This window comes from Ziziphus jujuba, chromosome 7, assembly GCF_031755915.1.
Source record: "Ziziphus jujuba cultivar Dongzao chromosome 7, ASM3175591v1".
Classification (NCBI taxonomy): domain Eukaryota; kingdom Viridiplantae; phylum Streptophyta; class Magnoliopsida; order Rosales; family Rhamnaceae; genus Ziziphus; species Ziziphus jujuba.
In genome coordinates, this window is record NC_083385.1 from 22,459,006 (window position 1) to 22,483,432 (window position 24,427).

At 33.5% G+C, this 24,427-nt stretch overlaps 2 protein-coding genes across 2 annotated transcripts; both read left to right on the top strand.

Moving 5' to 3' along the window:
* Nucleotides 1-7,384: 7,384 nt before the first annotated feature.
* LOC125423766 (phenolic glucoside malonyltransferase 1-like) lies at nucleotides 7,385-13,097 on the top strand. The gene is made up of 4 exons (XM_060818900.1): nucleotides 7,385-7,423; nucleotides 11,183-11,295; nucleotides 12,420-12,505; nucleotides 12,787-13,097. The coding sequence occupies exons 1-4, from the start codon at nucleotides 7,385-7,387 to the stop codon at nucleotides 13,095-13,097; spliced, it is 549 nt and encodes a 182-aa protein (XP_060674883.1).
* Nucleotides 13,098-14,783: 1,686 nt separating this feature from the next.
* Nucleotides 14,784-16,021, top strand: LOC125423767 (anthocyanin 5-aromatic acyltransferase-like). Its single transcript, XM_060818901.1, has 3 exons — nucleotides 14,784-15,225; nucleotides 15,666-15,770; nucleotides 15,825-16,021. Exons 1-3 carry the CDS (start codon nucleotides 14,784-14,786, stop codon nucleotides 16,019-16,021), a joined length of 744 nt encoding a protein of 247 aa, XP_060674884.1.
* Nucleotides 16,022-24,427: the final 8,406 nt, after the last annotated feature.

The following is a 24,427-nucleotide window of genomic DNA, read 5'->3' on the forward strand; positions in this document are numbered from 1 at the left end:
GTCAACCAATTAGAAGATAATTCTTCCAACAACGTGATAGTTTCCTTTGCCATCTTCTTTATAAAAATGCCACCACTTTAGCTATCAACAATGGATTTAGTTTGACCATGTAATCCATTATAAAAAATATCATTAAGCACCTGATCTTCTTAACCATATTATGGATATCATCTCAACAAATCTTTGAATATTTACCATGTTCCATGCAATGGCTCACAATCTTGTTACTTGAATTGGTTAATTTCACTCTGCATTCATGAAGGCAAGGAAGGTGGAAAGAACCCAATTATAAAGTATATAACCAATTAAGAGCTTTCTCTCAAAGGAAAAGGAAATAGTCTCAACCAAATTGCGTCATCTCTAACATTATTCATCATAATCTTACCCGCAACTTGTAAAAATATAGTAAGATAAGTATTTGGATCTTCACTAGCAAAACCACCTAATTGGTTTTGTTTACCATTGTAATTAAAGTGGGTTTCAACTCAATTTTTTTTTGCATTGATAGGCTATCTATGAATTTGACTAATGAGCATTTCTATCATTAATTTATTTATCTAAGTTTACTCAAATTTAAGCTGTGGATCAATATTTAAGCCATGCTTACTCTTGTAAGCAGTTAGTAATTGTATGGTGTGAGCTTTTTTAGAAGCTTCTTTTTCTTCAGTTTCAAGCACTTCAGCAAACTTAATAACTTTTCCACTACCAAAGTGAACAAGACTAGAAAGGAAATTCAATAAAATTTAACATAGATAATAAAAGTTTTTGATATAGTAATACACATCAGAACAACAGCAAATACGAGAAATGGCTAACACTTCGGAGCAAAATTAGAAAGATATAATGGATTCACTATATTTACCACCTAATAAATCTGAAACTTTTCATTAACATATATCAAGAGTAAAAAGACTACCACAAACAGAAACATTTTGCAAGAAATAAATAAAATAACGTATAAAAAAGTGAAGGAAATAAGAAAAAAAAAACAAAAAGACAAAACAAAAGCAAGAATTACATATAGCAATTAAAACCCAAAACAATCACTTATTATACATGTAATCAATTGCTAGGTAAACTGTGAAATTATAGCTTCAAATATGGAAAGGAACTTAAACCTTAGCATTTTGCATCAAGCAAAGTTAAGGTAGCACTGAAACAAAGTGAGAACACATGATTCTAAGAACTTGCTCCTCCATCGCATTCCCATATAAGATCCCTTTTTATTGGTATTGCATATATAGAATTATAAAATCTAATGAAAACATTTTGGTCTAAAATAATAAAGGATGATAGATAGCATTACATAGTGATGTAGGATCGGTGGGGAAGGAAAGAAAATTGAAAATTAAAAGATAAATTCTAGTATCATACTATAACAATTTTAGGAATCACATCCAAAATCTCTAGGCTTCACACCTAATTTTGGATTGCATCATGCAAAATCAGATAAATAACTCTCAGAAAAAATACTTGTATTATTAATTAATTTCCTCTAAAGAGTTACAAAAACCCCTATTTATAATAAAACCGCCTAATAACAGTATGAAACTCAAATAATAAGAAACCTAATTAAATAAGAAAACCAAATAATAAACCTTCCTAAAAACTTATGGAAACTAAAATAATAATAAGAAACCTCATAAACATAATAATATTAAAATCTTAGAAATCAAATAAACATAATAATATTAAAACCCAAAATTATAATCCTATATAATCTCCATCATTCTCCCTCTCTTAGAGAACGAGACTCCGACGAGTTTAAAGTTGAAATCATAAAGAAACAAGCAAAACTTCAATAATGATAGCATCAGCAACATAAGCTTGAACTTGATGAAGAGGACTACATGACTAGCAAATTTAGGAACAACCAAGGTCAACAAAAGCCTTTCATTCAAATGATCTGAGTCAAACTTGATACATTTAGGTTGTGTAGGTAGTGGTCTAAGCAAGATGATAGGTTGTATAGGCAAGGGTTCAAGTAGGGATTTGAGTAAGGTGGTAGGTGGCGTAGGTGTAGGTAAAAGTTCAATTAAGGATTTAGGTTTAAAATCAGTAGGATGTCCTTCTTGAGTAATTGTATCCCTAATTTCCTTATTTGATGCTTCACATACCACTTTAAAATCCTTTGTAAAATCTGGTAGTTGAAGAATCTAAGCCTTAATAAACTTTTTCTCACTTTTCTCTTCAAATTATCTATTGGAAAGAATGTCTTGCGACACTTATGAGTTCTTTGAGACCTTACTTTGTTGTTCCACCTTATATTTATCCATCTCAGCTACTGTCATAGGTTTTAACACCACTTCTCTATTATTGAAAATGAAAGATTAAGTGTTCTCTCTCCTACAATGAAATGCATCTCTATCATAAAGCCAAGGACGACCAAGAAGAATATGTGTTACTTTCATTGGAATCACATCACACCAAATAGAATTACTATAAACTATACATGAAAAAGAAATAACACAGGTTTGAGTTAAAGGAATTGAAGTGTTGTCAATCCATGCTACCTTGTATGGATGTGAATGTGGTTCAATAGGAAGCTTTAATCGCTTTACGATAGAGGTCGAAAGAACAATCATGCTACTAACACCATCAATGGTAAGCTTTTGTGCTTGATTCCCACATCGAACTAGCATTTGAAAAATAGATGTGTGTTTCCGATCTACCTTCCCATCTTTTAGAATTGAAAGAATAGGTCTAACAACAGTAATTAATGAAGCATTTATTCCATCTTCTTCTTCCAAATCATCTAGATTATAGATGCCATAGTCGAACTTCTTTTCATCCTCTTCTTTTTGTTGATATGGTTTTTCTTCATGTTTTATACCAAGATGTAAAGTTCTCTTCTGACAATTGTATGCCATATGACTAGGTTGTTCACACTTTAAACACTTGTGACCATTTTATCTAAAATGAGATATATCAAAAGTAGATTCCTTGGACTTCGTGAGCTGATTAGATGGTTGATTTGCTGTAATCATAAAGCAATAAGTGTAAGTGAAACTTCAAGAATGATAGCATCAACGGCATAAGCTCAAACTTGATGAAGAGGACTATATGACTAGCAAATTTAGGAACATCCTAGGTCAACAAAAGCCATTCATTCCAATGATTTGAGTCCAACTTGATACATTTACGTTGTATAGGTAGTGGTCTAAGCAAGATGACAGGTTGTATAGGTAAGGGTTCAAGTAGGGATTTGGGTAAGGTGGTAGATGGTATAGGTGTAGGTAAAGGTTGAATTAAGGATTCATGTTTAAAATCAATAGGATGTCCTTCTTGAGTAAGTGTATCCTTAATTTCCTCATTTGATGTTTCACATACCACTTTAAAATCCTTTGTAACATTTGATAGTTGAAGAACCTGAGTCATAATAAACTTTTTTTTTCTCACTTTTCTCTTCAAATTATTTATTGGAAAGAATGTCCTGTGACTCTTGTGAGTTGTTTGAGACCTTACATTACTTTTCCACCTTATATTTATCCATCTCAGCTACTGTCATAGATTTCAACACCACTTCTCTATTATTGAAAATAAAAGAGTAAGTGTTCTCTTTGCCACAATGAAATGCATATCTATTATAAAGCCAAGGACAAACTAGAACAATATCCCCTATTTGTACTGCTGGCTCCCATGCTTTTAAAGTTCTTTCTTCAAGGGATATAAAGAAAATTCTTGTACAATATATATTGAAACGATGGACAAACTCTACAAAGTTAGGAAATTCTGAATTTGTATTTGCTAATACAACAAATGAAGACTCTAAGGTAAGTTTGGCAAGACGTTATGAGTGTCTTTGTAGATTGCAAACTCAAGAGGCAACGGAGGCAATAAAAACAGAAGAAACATATAAAAGTGCAGGGATTGCTCTTGCTAAGATTTTAGAACATGTGGATGCATATTTAAAAGACAATTATATTAGGAAATCCATTTCTACTATCAAAGAGGCTACAACCATGCCAAGTACTAGTGAGAAAATTAAAGGAATTAAAAATAAGGAAAGAGTATGTGGAAAATGTACAAGGCCAAGAAATGCTCTTGAATGGGTTTTAAAGAAGAAAAATGTTGCACTTGGAGAACTGTCTCAACAACAGTCATGTGCTAGTGAAATACCATAGAATGATGTAAAAATTTAAGGTCAATTCAACGAACTTTATTATTTCAATATTCCAATCTATATAGGTATAATTATTATTAACCAAAATTTTGTCTGTGTTAATTACATTAATATTTAATATATTTGCATATATTTTCACTTGTAGGTTTCATCTAATTTTAATAGACAAGATCCATTAAACTTACCATTCAACATTGCACCTGAATATCATAGTGATCAAGAAATACTGTATTTTTTTATTTACATTTCATCTTTGTGATTCATATTTTATTTTTCTTTAATAGTAAATATTATCAATATTATTTTATTTTCTTATCATATGTTTTTTTTTTTTTTATATATAGATTAAAAAATTATATATACTAGGTTCATAGTCATGATGTTTCAACAAATTTGATTCAGAATACATGTTGAATTTATTAGAACGGATATTGCAAAAAATTATTAAACACATAGTTTTTATTTTTTATTTTAAAGTCTGCATTATTTTTATAGAAAATGACATGTATTTGTGTGTCTTTCATAGGTGCATGCAATCCCCCAAGAATATCAAGGATTTGGATTTAATGGCAATCATATCATTGATAATAACAAGAATATATAAAAGTTTGATAGAGGGACATAGAAACATTGAGATGAAGTTTTATTTTATTGGTTTTTACTATTTAATGTACGTTAGAAACATCTATTATGTTTCTTTAGAGTTAAAAAAAGTACTCCTTTATATTTGGTTATAGATGTGTTTTGTTGAAATTATAAATTAATATTTCATTATATATAATATACTACACCACTCTTACAAACCATAAAAGTTTGTGTGGAGCATTTCATTGTATATAACATAGCGTTAAAATGATTGCACTATAGGAGAGGCTGCTGTAATGCCGCACAATAGAAAGAAAAATAGAGAAAGAAGTTACTGCAGTACAATATAGTAGAAAGAAAAATAGAGAAAGAAGCTTTAATGGTGTAGTGCCATACAATAGAAAAAATAATAATTAAAAAACTATAAAAGTTATGGGTTGTATGAGAGAAGAACGGCAAGGGAATTGCACAAGAAAAAAAAAATTAAAAAAAGAAGAAGAATGGTGTAGGGGTTTCTATTAAAATTTTAATGAGATGGGGCCAATTGATGTTTTGCATTCACATGGAAAGCTTGGCCCATTAATATATAGTAAACGGAGAATGAAAGTTAAGCCTGAAAGAGAGAGTGTGTGAAAATATATTAGTTGGCATTTTAAATGAGATGTCATTTTTTTATTGATGGAGATAGAATTTTGAGGACAAAAGATCCGTATAAAAAATATATATATTAAATTGATGAAAATTTTAAATTTTTATGGAAAATAAAACTATACCCTTTTTCTTTCTTTTTTGAGTTTGTTTCGACACTGATGTGTGGATCCATTTCGTGAAGCCTTCATAACCCAATCCAACTTAGTGAAAACAATTAAGTTTGGTTTATGAAGATCCATCCAATGGTGTTAATGGCCTAACCCCAACTCCAGAATTCTAGAGAGAAAACTCTTAAGTGAAAATTTCATATCCTTGTTTATTAACAAATTAATTAACAAAACACACAAATTACGCAAACAAACCAAAAACTATAAACACTATTAAATGGCATGGCTATTAATTAATCAAGTAGGACTTAAATTTTTTTGTTATTGTAGGAGAAAAGAAAACGTAAACTAAAATTGGTGTTTTGTTTAATTACTAAGTTATATATCCCAAACGTCCGTGAGAATGGAAGTTGATCCAACATCACGCCTAAGACTTCAAAAATTGAGATCGGAGTCTTGACAAATTCCATTATAAACCTTGCTTTATTTACCCAAAAAAAAAAAATTTGTACTAAGTTTGACTGATAAGTTTGGTACTGTTAAAAAGAATTATGGCCAACTTAGTAAAAATCATGGAGGTCTCCTATGTAGCTCCTTTAAAAAAATTTTCTTCCAACTCACTCACCAAATTCACTCTCCAACTCACCTTCCTCGATACCTTTTGCCATAGTTCCATCCTGGAGAGTTTCGCTTCTTCTATTCCCTCACCCACTCTAATCCATCATCCTTTGCTTCTGTCCTCTCCACACTCAAACACTCCCTCTCTCTCACTCTCCTCAGTGTCTTTCCTCTCAATGGAAATCTCACTTGGCCTCCACATTCTCAGAAACCTTTTCTTCTCTACAAACAAGGTGATGTAGTCTCTCTCACATTTACCAAGTTTGATGCCGATTTCAACCATGTCTCAAGAAAAAAAGGTACGCCAAGCCATTGACGTTCATCCTCTTGTCCTCAGCTTGACCATAATAGAGAAAGAAACTCTAATGGTGCAGTGCCATACAGTAGAAAAAAATAGTAATTAAAAAATATAAAATTTATGGGTTGTATGAGAGAAGAACGGCAAGGGAATGGCATAAGAAATATATTAAAAAAAAAAAAAGAAGACGAAGAAGAATGGTGCAGGGGTTTCTATTAAAATTTTAATGAGATGGGGCCAATTAATATTTTGCATTTACATGGAAAGCTTGGCCCATTAATATATAGTTAATGGAGAGTGAAAGTTAATCCTGAAAGAGAGAGTGTGTGAAAATATATTAGTTGGCATTTTAAATGAGGTATCTATTTTTTATTGATGGGACAGGATTGGAAATAGGATTTTGAGGAAAAAATATTCATATCAAAAAAATATATATTAAATTGATGAACATTTTAAATTTTTATGCAAAATAAAACTATATTCTTTTCTTTCTTTTTTGAGTTTTGTTCGACATTTGTGTGTGGATCCATTTCATGAAACCTTCATAACCCAACCCAACTCAGTGAAACTAATCAAGTTTGGTTCATGTGGATCCATCCAATCGTGTTAATGGCCCAACCCCAACTTAATAATTCCAGAGAGAAAACTCATAAGTGCAAATTTGATATCCTTGTTTATTAACAAAACACACAAATTATGCAAAGAAACCAAAAACTATAAATAGCTTTAAATCGCATGGCTGTTAATTAATCAAGTAGGACATAACTTTTTTCATTACTATAGGAGAAAAAAAAATGTAAACTAAAATTGGCGTTTTGTTTAATTACTAGGTTATAAATCCCAAGTGACCTTGAAAATAGAAGCTGATCTAACACCATACCTAAGACTTAAAAAATTATGATCGAAGTCTCTACAAATTCCATTATAAACCTTGTTTTATTTACCAAAGAAAAACAAATTGTACTAAGTTTGACTGATAAGTCTGGTACTGTTAAAAGAATTATGGCCAATTCAGTGAAAATTGTGGAGGTCTCCCATGTAGCTCCTTTATAAAATTCTTCTTCCAACTCACACATTGAATTCACTGTCCAACTCACTTTACTCGATAGCTTCTGCCTCAAATTCCATCCTGGAGAGTTTCTCTTCTTCCATTCCCTCACCACTCTAATCCATCATCCTTTGCTTCCATCCTCTCCACACTAAAACACTCCCTCTCTCTCCCCCTCCTCAATATCTTTCCTCTCGTTGGAAACCTCACTTGGCCTCCCCATCCTCAAAAACCTTTTCTTCTCTACAAACCAAATGATGCAATCTCTCTCAGATTCACTGAGTCCGATGTCGATTTCGACCATGTCTCAAGCAAAAACGTATGCCAAGCCATTGACACTCGTTCTCTCATCCCCAGCTTGACCATAATAGAGAAAGAAGCTCTAATGGTGTAGTGCCATACAATAGAAAAAGAATAATAATTAAAAAATATAAAAGTTACAGGTTGTGTGAGAGAAGAACGACAAAGGAATTCCAAGAGAAATAAAAAAATAAATAAATAAAAGAAAAAAAGAAGAAGAATGGTATAGGGTTTCTTTTAAAATGTTAATGAGGTGGGGCCGATTGATGTTTTGCATTCACATGGAAAGCTCAGCCTGTTAATATATAGTTAATGGAGAGTGAAAGTTAAGCCTGAAAGAGAGAATGTGTGAAAATATATTAATTGGCATTTGAAAGGAGGTGTCTATTTTTTATTGATGGGACAAGATTGAAGACAGGATTGTGAGGACAAAAGATCTGTATCAAAAACATATATATTAAAACTATATATACTTTTTTCTTTCTTTTTTTAGTTTGGTTCGACATTCGTGTGTGGATCCATTTCGTGAAGCCTTCATAACATAATCCAACTCAATGAAAATAATTAAGTTTGGTTTATGTGGATCCATCCAGTGGTGTTAATGGCCCATTCCCAACTCCAAATTTCCAAAGAGAAAACTCATAATGTTTATTAACATATTAATAAACAAAACACACAAATTACGCAAACAAACCAAAAACTGTAAACAGCAATAAATGGCATGGCTATTAATAAATTAAGTAGGACTCAACTTTTTTTGTTACTATAGGAGAAAAGAAAACGTAAACTAAAATTGGCATTTTGTTTAATTACTAGGTTATAAATCCCAAGTGACCATGAGAATGGAAGCTGATCCAACACCACACCTAAGACTTAAAAAATTGTGATCGGAGTCTTGAAAAATTCCATTATAAACCTTGTTTTGTTTACCCAAAAAAAAAATGTATTAAGTTTGACTGATAAATCTGGTACTGTTAAAAGAATTATGGCCAACTCAGTGAAAATCGTGGAGGTCTCCCATGTAGCTCCTTTACAAAATTCTTCTTCCAAATCACTCACCTAATTCACTCTCCAACTCATTTTCCTCAATACCTTTTGCCACAAAGTCCATCCTGGAGAATTTCTCTTCTTCTATTCCCTCACCCACTCTAATCCATCATCCTTTGCTGCCGTCCCTTCCATACTCAAACACTCCCTCTCTCTCACCCTCTTCAATATCTTTCCTCTCACTGGAAACCTCTTAGCCTCCCCATTCCCAGAAACCTTTTCTTCTTTACAAACTAGGTGATGTAGTCTCTCTCACATTCATCGATTTCGACAATATCTCAAGCAAAAACATACACCAAGCCATTAACACTCATCCTCTCGTCTCCAGCTTGACCATAATAGAGTAAGAAGCTTTAATGCAGTTCCATACAGTAGAAAAAAATAAATGATTAAAAAATATAAAAGCTACGGGTTGTATGAGAGAAGAACGGCAAGGGAATTGCAAGAGAAATAAAAAAACAAAAGACAAAATAGAAGAATGGTATAGGGTTTCTTTTAAAATTTTAATGAGGTGTGGCCGATTGATGTTTTGCATTGGTGTGGCCGATTGATGTTTTGCATTCACATGGAAAGCTTGGCCCATTAATATATAGTTAATGGAGAGTGAAAGTTAAGCCTGAAAGAGAGAGTGTGTGAAAATATATTAATTAGCATTTGAAATGAGAAGTATATTTTCTATTGATGGGACAGAATTGGAGACAGGACAAAAGATCCGTATCAAAAATATATATATTAAAACTATATATACTTTTTCTTTCTTTTTTGAGTTTGGTTCGACATTCGTGTGTGGATCTACTTCATGAAGCCTTCATAACACAATCCAACTCGATGAAAATAATTAAGTTTGGTTCATGTGGATCCATCCAGTAATGTTAATGGCCCATCCCCAACTCCATAATTATAGAGAGAAAACTCATAAGTGCAAATTTCATATCCTTGTTTTTTATTAACAAATTAAGTAACAAAACACACAAATTACGCAAACAAACCAAAAACTATAAACACCATTAAATGGCATGGCTGTTAATTAATTAAGTAGGACTTAACTTTTTTTATTTTTGTAGGAGAAAAGAAAACGTAAAGTAAAATTGGCGTTTTGTTTAATTACTAGGTTATAAATCCTAAGTGACCATGAGAATGGAAGCTGATCCAACACCACACCTAAGACTTCAAAAATTGTGATCGGAGTCTTGACAAATTCCATTATAAACCTTGTTTTATTTACCCAAAAAAAAAAAAGTACTAAGTTTGACTGATAAGTCTGGTACTGTTAGAGGAATTATGGCCAACTCAGTGAAAATCATGGAGGTTTCCCATGTAGCTCCTTTACAAAATTTTTCTTCCAACTCACTCACCAAATTTACTCTCCAACTCATTTTCCTCAATACCTTCTGCCACAAATTCCATCCTGGAGAGTTTCTCTTCTTCTATTCCCTCACCCACTCTAATCCATCATTCTTTGCTTCCATCCTCTCCACACTCAAAAACTCCCTCTCTCTTACCCTCCTCAATGTCTCTCCTCTCGCTGGAAACCTCACTTGGCCGCCCCATTCTTTGAGTTTGGTTCGACATTCGCATGTAGATCCATTTCGTGAAGCCTTCATAACCCAACCCAAGATAGTAAAAATAATTAAGTTTGGTTCATGTGGATCCATCAAGTGGTGTTTTTCAATGGCCCAAACCCAACTCTAGAATTCCATAGAGAAAACCCAAAAGTGCAAATTTCATGTCGTATTTATTAACAAATTAATTAATAAAACACACATGTTACGGAAATAAACCAAAAAAAGTAAACAAGATTAAACGGCATGGCTGTTAAAAAAATCAAGTAGGACTTTAACTTTTTTTGTTACTGTAGGAGAAAAGAAAAACGTAGATTAAGATGGCATTTTGTTTTACAAATACTATTATAAATCTCAGTAGCCATGAAATGAAAGCTTGTCAATTTGAAAATTGTGATTCGACTCTTGAAAATTTGTTATAAATGTTTTTCTTGTTTACCAAAAGTAAAAATAGTTAACAAGTCTAATTGATAAAGTCTAGTACTATTAAAAGAATTATGGCCAACTCAGTGAAAATCGTGGAGGTCTTCCATGTATCTTCTTCACAAGATTCTTCTTCCAACTTTCTCACCGAATTTACTCTCCAACCTACTTACCTCGATACCTTCTTCTTAAATTCCATCTTGGAGAGTTCCTCTTCTTATAATCCTTTATCGACTGTAATCCATCATCCTTTACTTCCGTCCTCTCCACACTCAAACACTCCCTCTCTCTCATCCTCCTCAATTTCCTTCCTCTCGCTGGAAACCTCACTTGGCCTCCCCATTCTCAAAAACCTTTTTTTTCTCTACAAACCAGGTGATGCAGTCTCCCTCAAATTGGCCGAGTCCGATGCCGATTTAGACCATGTCTCATGCAAACATGTGCGCCAAGCCATTGACACTGCTTAGCTTGACCATATCAAATGCAGAGGCTTCCGTTATGGCATTGCAAATCACTGTGTTTCCCTGCATTGGGTTTTGCATTGGTATCGCTTTTCATCATGCTACTACTGATAGCACATCTTTGACCATGTTCATGAAGTCCTGGGCCTACTACACACGTAGCAGAGAAGGAAAGTATTCAACATTGATCCTCCCCACCAATCTATCTCCTTTCTATGACGCAACGATCATTAAAGATCCATTTTGAGCTCGGCATTTTGTACTTGAACAGATGGTTGGAGAAGATAGTGAGCTCTAATAAAGGCAATTCATGCTACTTCAAGTTTTGGTCAGAATTGAAATGGCCATCCAATTTAGTTCTACAGGATTTATATTTAAGCCTTGGAAACCATAGAAAAACTTAGGAAGATTATGTTAACTTGGCAAGAGAATACAACTAAACTCCAATTGAGCAATTTGTGCATATATTATGGTTTGCTTGGTTAAAGCGAAAGGAAATTCAAGGGAACGCAAGAGGAAGATTAATTTGGTACTTAATGCTGACTACAGGGCACGTTTAGACCTTCCAGTTCCTAAGAATTATTTCGATAACTATATCGGTTCTCATTTAGTTGCTTTGGAAGAAGCATAGTGGATGAGATTGCAAGATGGGGTGGCCATTGTTGCAGAGAAGATTGGAGAAGTGATTAAGGGATTGGAAAATGGAGTTCTTCAAGGAGCAGAGGAGAGATTATCCAAGTGGGGTTCGCTAGAAGTGGGAGCTCAAGTGGTTGGAGTGTTTCAATATCATCGGTTTGGTTTGTATAGTCTGTATTTTGGATGGGGAAAGCCTAAGAAGATGGAGATCACATCCATTGACAGAAATGGAGCTTTTTCTCTGGCGAAATCAAAGGATGGAAGTGGAGGGATTGAAATTGGTTTGGTTTTGAAGAAGCATGAGATGGAGCTATTTGGCTCTCTGTTTCATTAGGGCCTAGAAAATTTATGAATTTCTGGTACGTAAAGTGTCTCGTTTAAAAGCCAAAATGGTGATCTTCATGTTTCCGTTGTATATCACGAATAATTCTGAACATTAAAGTATTGTATCAAGTAAAAAAAAAAATGATTACTTTGCTCATTGTTAAATATCAACGTTATTTTATCTATTATCCCAATTTTTAATTTGGTTTATATCTAGAATTAAATTTTGATTAAAGCGGCTTTTGCATTGGAATCACTTCCCACCATGCAGTTTTGGACAGTAAAACTTCAACTTCATTTGTCAAGTCATGGGCTTACATATGCTATTAAAAATGGCCACCAGATCTTACACCATTCTATGATAGAACAACCATTAACAAGCCTGCAGAACTCGAAGTGATTTACTTGAAGGGTGGCTAAAGTAAGGCAGACCTAATAACAGAAGCCTAGTATTAAGGAAAAATCAAGTTCAACCAGGTTTAGTCTAAGCCACTTTCCAATTGAGTGGAGAGCAAATACAAAAGTTTAGAAACTTTGTGTCTATTGATCAGAACAGATCAAAGCATCAAGTTCGACATACATCAACATTTTCACTGATGTTAGGCTACACATTGGTATGTCTACAGAGAGCTATAGAGGCAAAAGAAAAAAATATCATCCTTGCATTTGGCATCGATGCAAGATCGAGGCTTAAGCCTACAGTCCCTCTAATGTATTTTGGAAACTGCATATCAGCTTGCATAGTAATTGTAGAGACTGAAAAGGTGTTAAAGGAAAAATATGGGGTATGCTATGTAGCAGAGGCAATAAGTGAATCTATAAAAGGTGTTGAAAATGGAGTCCTGATGGTGCGGAAACTTAGGTTTCAGTCATTAATCAGGCCATGGATCAGAGTGAAAGCAAATAGAGAATGATGAGTGTTGTAGGCTCACCTCCGTTTGAGGTTTACAGTATGGATTTTGGGTTCGAAAGGCCAAGGAAGGTGGAGATAATTTCTATTGGTAAAACAGGAGCAGTGTGTCTGTCTGAGAGTAAGGATGGGAGTGGATGACTTGAGATTGATCTGGTTTTAAACGTGCAACAAATGAGATCTTTTGCCTTTTTATTTTCCAAAGTACTTGAAGAAGAAGTCCATTGAAGTTATGTGATTTTGGTTGGTTTATATGTGGGGTAGTAGATTTTTATTTTCTATTGACTTCGAGAATTGTTTTTTTTCAACTTTCAAATAATCCCTGGGATAACATAAGTTTGTCCTTATTTGTCTGTGTATGAAAAGGCAATTGGTGATTGATTTTCAAAATTAGATTCATATTGTGATGGTTGATTGAAAATTTTAAAAACCTCATCAGTATAGATTAGAAATGTCAATATTTTTAACAAAATTGATAGAAGAAAAAGGAAAAATTGTTCAGGGTGAAAATTGATGATTTACAAAGACTGTAAATTTTTTTTAATCATTTCTTATGGTTTTGAAAATTTTATTTTAAACAAAAATTTAGAAATCATCAAGAAAAGTAGAAAAAATTTACCACGCACTACTGACTGACTTATGTGTGCCTTTGACTTGTGGGTGATTCCCTCATGTGCATGAGACCCATAGTACATTTGTCCCACAGAAAATTACTTCCATGCATTTGATTTTCTCAGACCAAAAATTGTACCATTTCATTTATTAGACAATTCCCAAGATGAAAGTCATGCACAGCGCCATAATGTAATACCTGCATTTTATTTCAATTATTTCAAGGAGAACGAATGCCAATAATTAAATGCTATACATGAAAACGTGAATATAAAAAAACAATACTCATCATTATTGAGCACTATAATGTAATACTTGCATTTTATTTCAATTAATGCAAGGAGAGTGAATGCAAATAATTAAATGCTATACATGAAAACGTGAATATAAAAAAACAATAGTCATCATTATTGAGTTTTTTTTATGGAAAATGAAGTAGAATAATAAAGGAAGGAATGAAAGAATTAAGAAGGAAGTTTGATAAATAGTATTGAGGGTTTCGCAAAAAATATTCAATTGATGAAAAATTTTAAATTTTTATGGAAAAGAAAATTTTAATCTTTTTTTGAGTTTGGTTCAACATTCGCATGTGGATCCATTTCGTGAAGCCTGCATAGCCTAACCTAACATAGTGAAAATAATTAAGTTTGGTTCATGTGGATCCATCAAGTGGTGTTTTTCAATGGTCCAACCCTAACTACAGAATTCCAAAGAGAAAAACCATAAGTGCAAATTTCATGTCCTTGTTTATTAACAAATTAATTAATAAAACACACATGTTACGGAAATAAACCAAAAAACAGTAAACAGGATTAAATGGCATGGCTGTGAAAAAAAATAAAGTAGGACTTTAACTTTTTTTGTTATTATAGGAGAAAAGAAAAACGTAAATTAAGTTGGCATTTTGTTTAACTAATACTGTTATAAATCTCAGTAACCATGAAATGAATGCTTTTCAATTTGAAAATTGTGATTCGACTCTTGACAATTTTGTTATAAACTTTTTTTTATTTACCAAAAAAAAAAAAAACAAACAGTTAACAAGTCTGAATGATAAGTCTGATAGTGTTAAGGAATTATGGCCAACTCAATGAAAATCGTAGAGGTCTCCCATGTAGCTCCTTTACAAGATTCTTCTTCCAACTCACTCATCGAATTCACTTTCCAACTCACTTTCCTCGATACCTTCTACCTTAAATTCCATCTTGGAGAGTTTCTTGTCTTCTACTCCTTCATAAACTCTAATCCATCATCCTTTGCTTCTGTCCTCTCCACACTCAAACACTCCCTCTCTTTCATCCTCCTCAATTTCCTTCCTCTTGCTGGAAACCTTATTCGGCCTCCCTATTCTCAGAAACCTTTTCTTCTTTACAAACCAGGTGATGCAATCTCTCTCACATTGGCCGAATCTGATACCGATTTCAACCATGTCTCAAGTAAACATGTGCAGCAAGCCATTGACACTGCCCAGCTTGACCATATCAGATGCAGAGGATTCCGTTATGGCATTGCAAATCACTGTGTTTCCCTGCATTGGGTTTTGTATTGGTATCGCTTTTCATCATGCTACTACTGATAGCACATCTTTGACCATGTTCATGAAGTCTAGGCCCACTACACACGTAGCAGAGTAGAAAAGTATTCAACATTGATCCTCCCCACCGATCTATCTCCTTTCTATGACGAGACGGCCATTAAAGATCCATTTAGGCTCGACATTTTGTACTTGAACCGATGGTTGGAGAAGATAGTGAGCTCTAATAAAGGCAATTCATGCTACTTCAAGTTTTGGTCAGAATTGAAATGGCCATCCAATTTAGTCCGACAAGATTTCGATTTGAGCCTTGGAAACATAGAATTACTTAAGATGATTGTGTTGATTCAACAAGAGAATACAACCAAACTCCAATTGAGCAATTTGTGCTTGTTTGTGTATATATTGTGGTTTGCTTGGTTAAAGCGAAAGGAAATTCAAGGGAATGCAAGAGGAAGATTTATCTGGTACTCAACGCTGACTACAAGGCACATTTAGACCCTCCGGTTCTCGAGAACCATTTCAGTAACTGTATCAATTCTCATTTAGTTGCTTTGGAAGAAGCAAAGTGGATGAAATTGTAAGATGGGGTGGCCATTGTTGCAGAGAAGATTGGAGAAGTGATTAAAGGATTGGAAAATGAAGTTCTTGAAGGAGCAAAGGAGAGACTATCCAAGTGGGGTTCGCTGGAAGCTAGTGCTCAAGTGATTGGAGTATCTAGGTCTCATCAGTTTGGTTTGTACAGTTTGGATTTTGGATGGGGAAAGCCTAAGAAGATGTAGATCACATCCATTGACATAAATGGAGCTTTTTCCATGGCGGAATCAAGTGATGGAAGTGAGGGGTTTAAATTGGTTTGGTTTTGAAGAAGCATGAGATGGAGCTATTTGACTCTCTGTTTCATTAGGACCTAGAAAATTTATGAATTTTTGATACACAAAGTATCTCGTTCAAAAACCAAAATGGTGATCTTCATGTTTTTGTTGTATATCATGAATAATTCTGAACTTTAAAGTATTGTATCAATTAAAAATAAATAAAAAATCATTACTTTGCTCATTGTTAAAATATCAATGTTATTTTATCTATTATCCTAATTTTTAATTTGGTTTATATCTAGAATTAAATTTTGATTAAACTAATATATGTGTTAGGTCCAAATACGGGGTGTTTGGAATTATGGATGTATGGAGGTTCTTTTTTTGTGTTTTTTTTTTTTTTTTTTGTGTAGAAGTGGGTCTATGGAGTGTGTGGATGTTGATTTATCAGTAATGCATAGAATTCATTTTAGATCTTTAAAAAATTAACAATTTTATGCGATAAATAGTATTCACTTTAATGTATATGTCCAAAAATAAAAAATAAAACCTCATATAATGGCATAGCATCATTGTCATCTACAGTATTACAGACAAATATCGGTAACTTATTCATTCTTTTTAGGATAATTGATTAATTATAAAAGCCCATTTATGTTTTAGTTTTGTAGCATGGTAGATTTAATTCTTTATTATTATTATTAATCATTATTTTTTTTTGCCGGAATTTATTAATCATTATCTTACTATATTGATGATCTGTTCATAATTTTTTTTTTTATTGTTATAAATTATGGTCTGTTCCTAATTGATTGGCCTTTTTCTCTGTAGAAATCCCTCAGAAATGGTAATAATTTCCATAATAAAATTGCTTCAAGCTACCTCTTTCTTCTGAGTACCTGATGCTCCAAACAGTCCTGAAAGTCTTATCATTCTCTAAAACAAATTGCTCTTTTGTGAGCAGTAATTAAAACTAGTATTTACTCCAATTGAACAGTCGTAATGAATAAAATGTACATAATTTTGGAGGGGGAAAAAAAAGGAAAAAGAAAAAGAAAGAGAGAGAGAGTAAAATGTCCATCAACATCATGGTAGTCTCCCTTATTCCTTGTACTAGAGTATGTAGGTCCTAATTTTTTTTCTTTTTTTTTTTTTTTTAACCCCTGGCTCTAAGTAGATCCTGAATTATGATATGTTAATTACTATATCCAATAATAAATCTACTAGCTCCATTTGTTCTTTTTCTTTCTTTATTTCTTTTTATTTTTTATTATTTTTTTATTTTTTATAAATTACTAGCTCCATTTGTTCTGGACCAAGTTTTGTCTTTACACCTGTATTTGACACAGTAATTAATATGTTTTGTTAATCTTACAATAACTAGTAAGCATTTCGTTTTTCTCTTTCTTTAAAAAAATAAAAAATTCAACATGTTGATCTGAATATGTTTTTAGAACTCAATCTATGATCAACTCAAAATATATATATATACAGTCGATCTATGGTGCGGACGGTCCTCATGCGGACCACAGTATTAGTGACGGTTTTTCATAGTATTGGTGATGATTTTCTAAGAAACCGTCGTTAATACTATAAAAAACCGTCACCAATACTGTGGTCCTCATGCGGACCGTCCTCAACATAGAATTTCCGTATATATATAACTATGATCAGCTCAGAGAAAAGGAAAAATCTATGATCAACTCGAAAGCATTTATCTGACATCGCTATCAAAAAAAAGAAAAAGGAAAATAAAAATACAAAAAGGAAGCATTTTTTTTTTTGGGTAAACAATAAAAAGGAAGCATTTATCCCAAAATAGAAGGAATCGTGCATATTCAACTGAAACTGTAAGGAAAAACTTAAAAACAAAAAACTCAATATCCTTTTGTTTTATTTCATATATAATGACATAAACCTTTTTTAAAAATATATATTTACAATATTTAATATAAACCCTCGCTGAAATTTTACAATTCGAATGTGAATGTCAATTAAGTTTAATATATATATACATGATTAAATGCATTTTAGTATCTTCTATAACTAAAAAAGTTTTTAATTAGATTTTTTAAAATTAATTTTGACACATTTATATTTTTTTAATAAAAATTTATTTTAATGTAATCTAATTATGTTTAAATTAACAAATTCTGTCAAATTTGGGTCACGTGCATCTTACCTAATCCAAAACATTTTTTTTCATTTTTTTTCCCAAATTTTCGTCTCTATAAAAGGAAAAAAAAATTATTCTTATTTAAAAAAAAAAAAAAAAAACCAAAATGTCCAAGACCCACCGTTTTGTACAGCAAGGAAGAAGATGGACAAGACAGTGTTTGAAGCTGCAACATTAGGAGATGAAAGCCTTATTCAGGGACTGGAAGAACATGAGATTGATCCTCACCAAGTCACAACCCAGGTTATGAACACCATTCTTCACATTGTAACGTTTTTAAACATTTTCTTTATTGCATGATTTGGGTTAGTGGGGAGTTAATGGGCTTTAAGTGGTTTTTACGTTTTGAAAAAAAAAATGAAAAAGAAAAAGAAAACAAAGGATTTTCATTTTTTAATTAATTTTTGGAAAACCTCTCACTCTCCCTGATGTTTTTTGAGAAAAAATAAGAAAAAGGTGTTTTTTCTTGCATATTGTTTTTTCCTGGCATATTTTACATAGGAAGAGTGGAAAAGATCTAGTACACTAAAAGGTTCGAAGAGAAAGCTTCGGAGGTGCTAAATCCGAGAGTTTTTCGATTCCGTTGTATCCTAAGAGACAACCGTCGGGAAAACATCTGCACCGGTGGGACGGAAATTGTCTTAAGGACACTGTGGTACCACACAGGTCTCGGATCAATTTATTCTTCATACACAGATCAAAGCTAAAGGACTTTCAGGTTGTATTTGTATTTATTTTGTTAATTTTTCATACTTTATTTGTGTTTTATTCCACACATATATTCATATATTATGCATATTCTAATATTTTTTATTTACATTCTTAAGACAATTTTCCCGTTTAATATATATGTTTATATATGTGGAATTGGGAATAATTGAATATTTTTGTTTTGATGATGCTTGTTGATGGAAATATATATATATACATGTTTTTATTCTTTTTACCTTCAAACCTGTATACTTTTTGTTGATGGGTTTTTATTTTTAATTTATAATTATTTTGTATTTAGTTCTATGTTTAATATATATATATATATATATATATATATATATATATATATATATGTATGTATATAATGTATATAGATATATAATGGTCCTGTTCATTTTGACTGTTATCCAAATTTTCCAGTCAGTTTAACAGATCCATGCATATTAAAGGTCTTAACTCTTAATATAAAAACTTTAGGTTATAACTTCGACGAAGGTCGTCAACCCTTAGCCTTAATTTACAGAATCCATTATAAAGTCTCAGGAACTAATATGAATTTTAAAGCTGAACAACATAATGCCAAAGGTCATACCATGTTAATCCAGGGTCAAATCAAGACTTAAATATTAAAATCCCTAAACTAATCAAATGGTCAGATGTTAATTTACCTTCTGATTGGGCATTAACTGATGTCCGCAGTCCAAACCCTATTCAAAATGTCTTAACCAACACTGAGTTCATCTCACAATCTGATGATGGATCAGTTAGAATCACTTTTGATAGAAATCCTAGATCTAATCAACCATTAGGAGAAACCTCCTCCAGAAGGTCCCTTAATAAACCAATCATAGAGTCAATCTCTTCTGACAGTATGTCTCGAGGAGATCAAGAAATAGAAAAAGATTTACAAAGAATTAAAATTCAGGAATTAGAACAACAACTACACAAATTACGATTAGAAAATGAACTTAAAAATCTCAAATTAAAATCAATTCACCACACTGGACAGGTTAGTCAACCTCGTTACAGTGATGAAGAAACACAATCAATACAGTCACCCACAGCCTCAGATTTCATAGATCACCAATTAAACACATTAGATACACCCTTTAAACCACATTGGAAACAATCATGAACAGTGATTGAATAGTAACTTCTCGTGATCTGCTTTTTGTGAGTGGAATTCTGAAAGCAACTCTGCACTGTCAGAGATTCCTGATGTTGATTATGACTTCAGGCTTCCAATATGTTGTTGATGTTGTGATCTTCTTCATCTCCAAACTGATAGGTATCGTCTTCATCTAGATCAATTTCTATGTCTTCATATGATTCTTGATTGTTGTCTGTATTGATTATTCGTTGTTTTTTGAACATTTTATGATAAACAGCAGCAAGGTCTGGATACATTGTTATATACATATATATATATTTGTTTGGTCCCATGGGTTTGAGAATTCTTGGGTAATTCTTTATTATTGTTTAAACTATTTTTTTTTTCTAAAATCGAATTACCCATGAATTTCTAAATTTTTTGATATTTTTCTGGTATTTTTTGGGTACTGGAACAGTGCAGAAAGTAAGAAAAATGGTAAACTGGGTCAAAAAACCCGTTTACCAGTGAAGCGAGCTGAAAAAACCCGGTTGGAAGTTGAATACGGGTCAGAAAACGGGCTACTGGGTCGGAAAAACGGGTTTGGATAGGTTTCTGGGTTGGTGGGCCTGAATTTTAAATTCTGATGGATCTGGCCCAGCTACACTGCCCAGCCCGGGTTAGAACATATACTTGCCACGAAAGGCCCAAGCCCAAACAAAACAAGGCCCAAGAGAATTCATCCCGTTTTGCTTGCCACGTGTCTCATCCAGAGACAGGCACGTGTCACAGGCAAGTGAGGCCACGTGTCTATCTGATTCAGGTGACACGTGTTAGACTCAGACGCCACCGTGTGTCACAAAAAGAAAGAGCCACGTGTCGACCTGTTAGTGGTGACACATGGCAAACAGATATAACGACACGTGGTAGTGAACAGTAAATGTACGGAAATGTACGGATGAACAGTAAATGTAAAGGTGAATAGTAACCATGAATAGTGTATTTGTGGTGTATACAGAAATCACATTTTTTGTGTATTTTCCTTTTGGAAATTGGTTATAATTAGTTTGTTAAAGATTGAATATAACAGCTAATTGAATTTCTGGGTTATTTTCAATTAAGAAATGGCTAGTGGAGATGTGCCTGCTGCATAAGTGCCTTCACAGACTCCTGTTTTTCAGGTGCCTCCTCCGGCAGGTCATGCAGAGAGACCGGAGAAGTTTGATGGAGCAAACTTTTAAAGGTGGCAACAGAAGATGTTGTTTTACCTGACTACATTGGGCCTTGCAAGGTTTCTGACTGAAGACGCACCACCAAGTAGTGAAGAGAGTGACAAAGAAACTCTGATGGCGGTGGATGTGTGGAAGAATTCCGATTATTTATGTCGGAATTATATCCTAAATGGCCTATCGGATTCCCTTTATGGAGTATACTGTAGCTCGAAATCAGCGAAAGAGATGTGGGAAACTTTAGACCGGAAGTACAAGATCGAGAATGCTGGATCCGGAAAGTTTGTGGTAGGCAGATTTTTGGACTATATGATGGTGGATACCAAGCCACTAATGAGTCAGGTACATGAGTTGCAAGTGCTCATCCAAGAACTTCTTGCTGAAGGGATGATCATTAATGAAGCCTTTCAAGTGGCTTGTATGATTGAGAAGTTACCTCCTAGTTGGGGAGATTTCAGGAACTATCTCAAGCACAAGAGAAAGGAAATGGATATGGAGGCTCTTATCCGAAAGCTTCGAATTGAAGATGACAATAGGAGGTCTGACAGAAGAGCCATGAAGTCCAGGATGAAGGCTAATATTGTGGAGCATGGAAGTAGCTCCAAGAACAAGAAGAAACCTGGAAAAAATTCCAAGGTGGGGCCTAAAGGAGGCATCTCCAAGAAGGCTAAGTTCTAAGGGAAATGTTTCAATTGTGACAAGATGGGTCACAGAGCGGCGGATTGTAGGCTGCCAAAGAAAAAGAGGAACATCGAGGCAACGATGATGGAGCACATCACAAGAGAGGTTGATGAGATTGACCTAAGCCCTGTTGTCTCTGAGGTGAATATGGTGGGATCTAATCCAAGAGAGTGGTGGATAGATACAGGTGCAACTCGCCACATATGTGCAGATAAGAGCATGTTCACCTCCTTCGAACCAAAGACAAATGGGGAGAAGTTGTTCATGGGGGAGGGCAAGATCGTACTGAAGATGACATCTGGAAAAGATATGACTCTTAATAATGTATTGTATGTTCCAGATATTCGCAAGAATTTGGTATCTGGATCATTGCTAAGCAAACATAGTTTTCGCTTAGTGTTTGAGTCAGACAAAGTAATCTTGTCCAGATGTGGAATGTTTGTGGGAAAGGGCTATGTAGTCAATGGAATGTTCAAATTAAATGTAATGACTGTAAAGCCAAAGAACATGAATAATAAAGCTAGTACTTCTTCTGTTTACTTACTTGAGTCTTCCATTTTATGGCATGGTAGACTAGGTCATGTTAATTTTAATTCTCTGCGGAGATTAATTAACTTGAATCATCTTCCCACTTTTGATATCGATAACAAATATAAGTGTGAAACTTGTGTAGAAGCAAAATTAACGAGATTATCATATCAAACAATTGAAAGAAATAATGAACCTTTGGATTTAATACATAGTGATGTATGTGATTTAAAGTTTGCACCGACTAGAGGTGGTAATAAGTATTTTATCACCTTTATAGATGATAGCACGAAATATTGCTATGTATACTTGCTAAAGAGCAAGGATGAGGCTATAGAGAAATTTATTCTCTATAAAACGGAAGTTGAGAATCAACTCACCCGCAAAATTAAAGTGATCAGAAGTGATCGTGGTGGAGAGTATGTAACTCCATTTGGAGAGTATTGTGCTCAACATGGCATAATACATGAAGTTACTCCACCATATTCGCCGCAATCGAATGGTGTGGCTGAACGGAAAAATAGAACTTTGAAAGAAATGATGAATGCAATGGTGTTAAGTTCTGGAGTACCTTAGAACTTGTGGGGGGAAGCCGTTTTGTCGGCAAATGACATTTTAAATAAGGTGTCCCCTAAAGATCAGGTGAAAACACCGTATGAACTTTGGAAAGGAAGACATCCTACCTATAAATATTTACGAGTGTGAGGGTGTCTTGCCAAAGTTGTGGTACTTACTCCTAAAAAGGTAAAGATAGGTCCCAAGACAGTAGATTGCATCTTCATAGGATATGAACAAAATATTAGTGCATATCGGTTTCTCGTGTATAAGTCAGAGATTCTTGACATACACAAGAATACAATAATGGAATCAAGAAATGCATCATTTTTCGAACATATTTTTCTGTATAAAATTGAAGCAGGACCGAGTACGTCTAAACGAACTTATGATGCTATCAGTGATGATGATCATGATAGTGATCAAGATCAGGAGACCGAAGTTGAGAATAAGATTGAATTAAGACGAAGCAAAAGAGTAAGAACGGAAAAATCCTACGGTCCGGATTTTCTTACTTATATGCTAGAAAGTGAACCTCAAAGCTTCCAAGAAGCTATTAGTTCTCCTGAAGGAAATTTATAGAAAGAAGCCATAAAAAGTGAGATTGATTCCATCTTGCAAAATCATACCTGGGAACTAGTAGATCTTCTTCTGGGTTGTAAATCGTTAGGTTACAAATGGATATTTAAAAGGAAGATGAAAGCAGATGGAACAATAGATAAGTACAAGGCAAGACTTGTAATTAAAGGATACAAGCAACAAGAAGGCCTTGATTATTTTGATACTTATTTTCCGGTAACGAGAATAAATTCCATAAGGATGATACTGGCGATTGCTGCATTGTGGAATCTTAAAGTACATCAAATGGATGTGAAAACAGCCTTTCTTAAAGGAGATCTCGATGAAGAGATCTACATGGAGCAACCTGAGGATTTCTCCGCACCAGGACAAGGAAAGAAAGTCTGTAGATTGGTAAAGTCCTTGTATGGACTTAAACAAGCTCCAAAGCAATAGCATCAAAAATTTGATAGTGCCATGCTTAGTGATGGATTTAAGATAAATGAGTGTGATAAGTGTATCTATGTAAAAGATACAGAGAATGGATATGTCATTCTTTGTCTGTATGTAGATGACATACTCATAGTAGGTAGTGATGACAATATGGTCCAAACTACAAAAGCAATGTTGAAATCCAAATTTGATATGAAAGATATAAGGCTTGCAGATGTGATTTTAGGGATGAAAATCACGAGGACTTCGAATGGTATCATTCTTAGTCAAACACATTATGTGGATAAAATACTGGCTAATTTTAGTAAAGATGATACTAATATAGCCAGAACACCCATTGATGTGAGTTTACATTTATCTAAGAATAAAGGAGAGAGTGTAGCTCA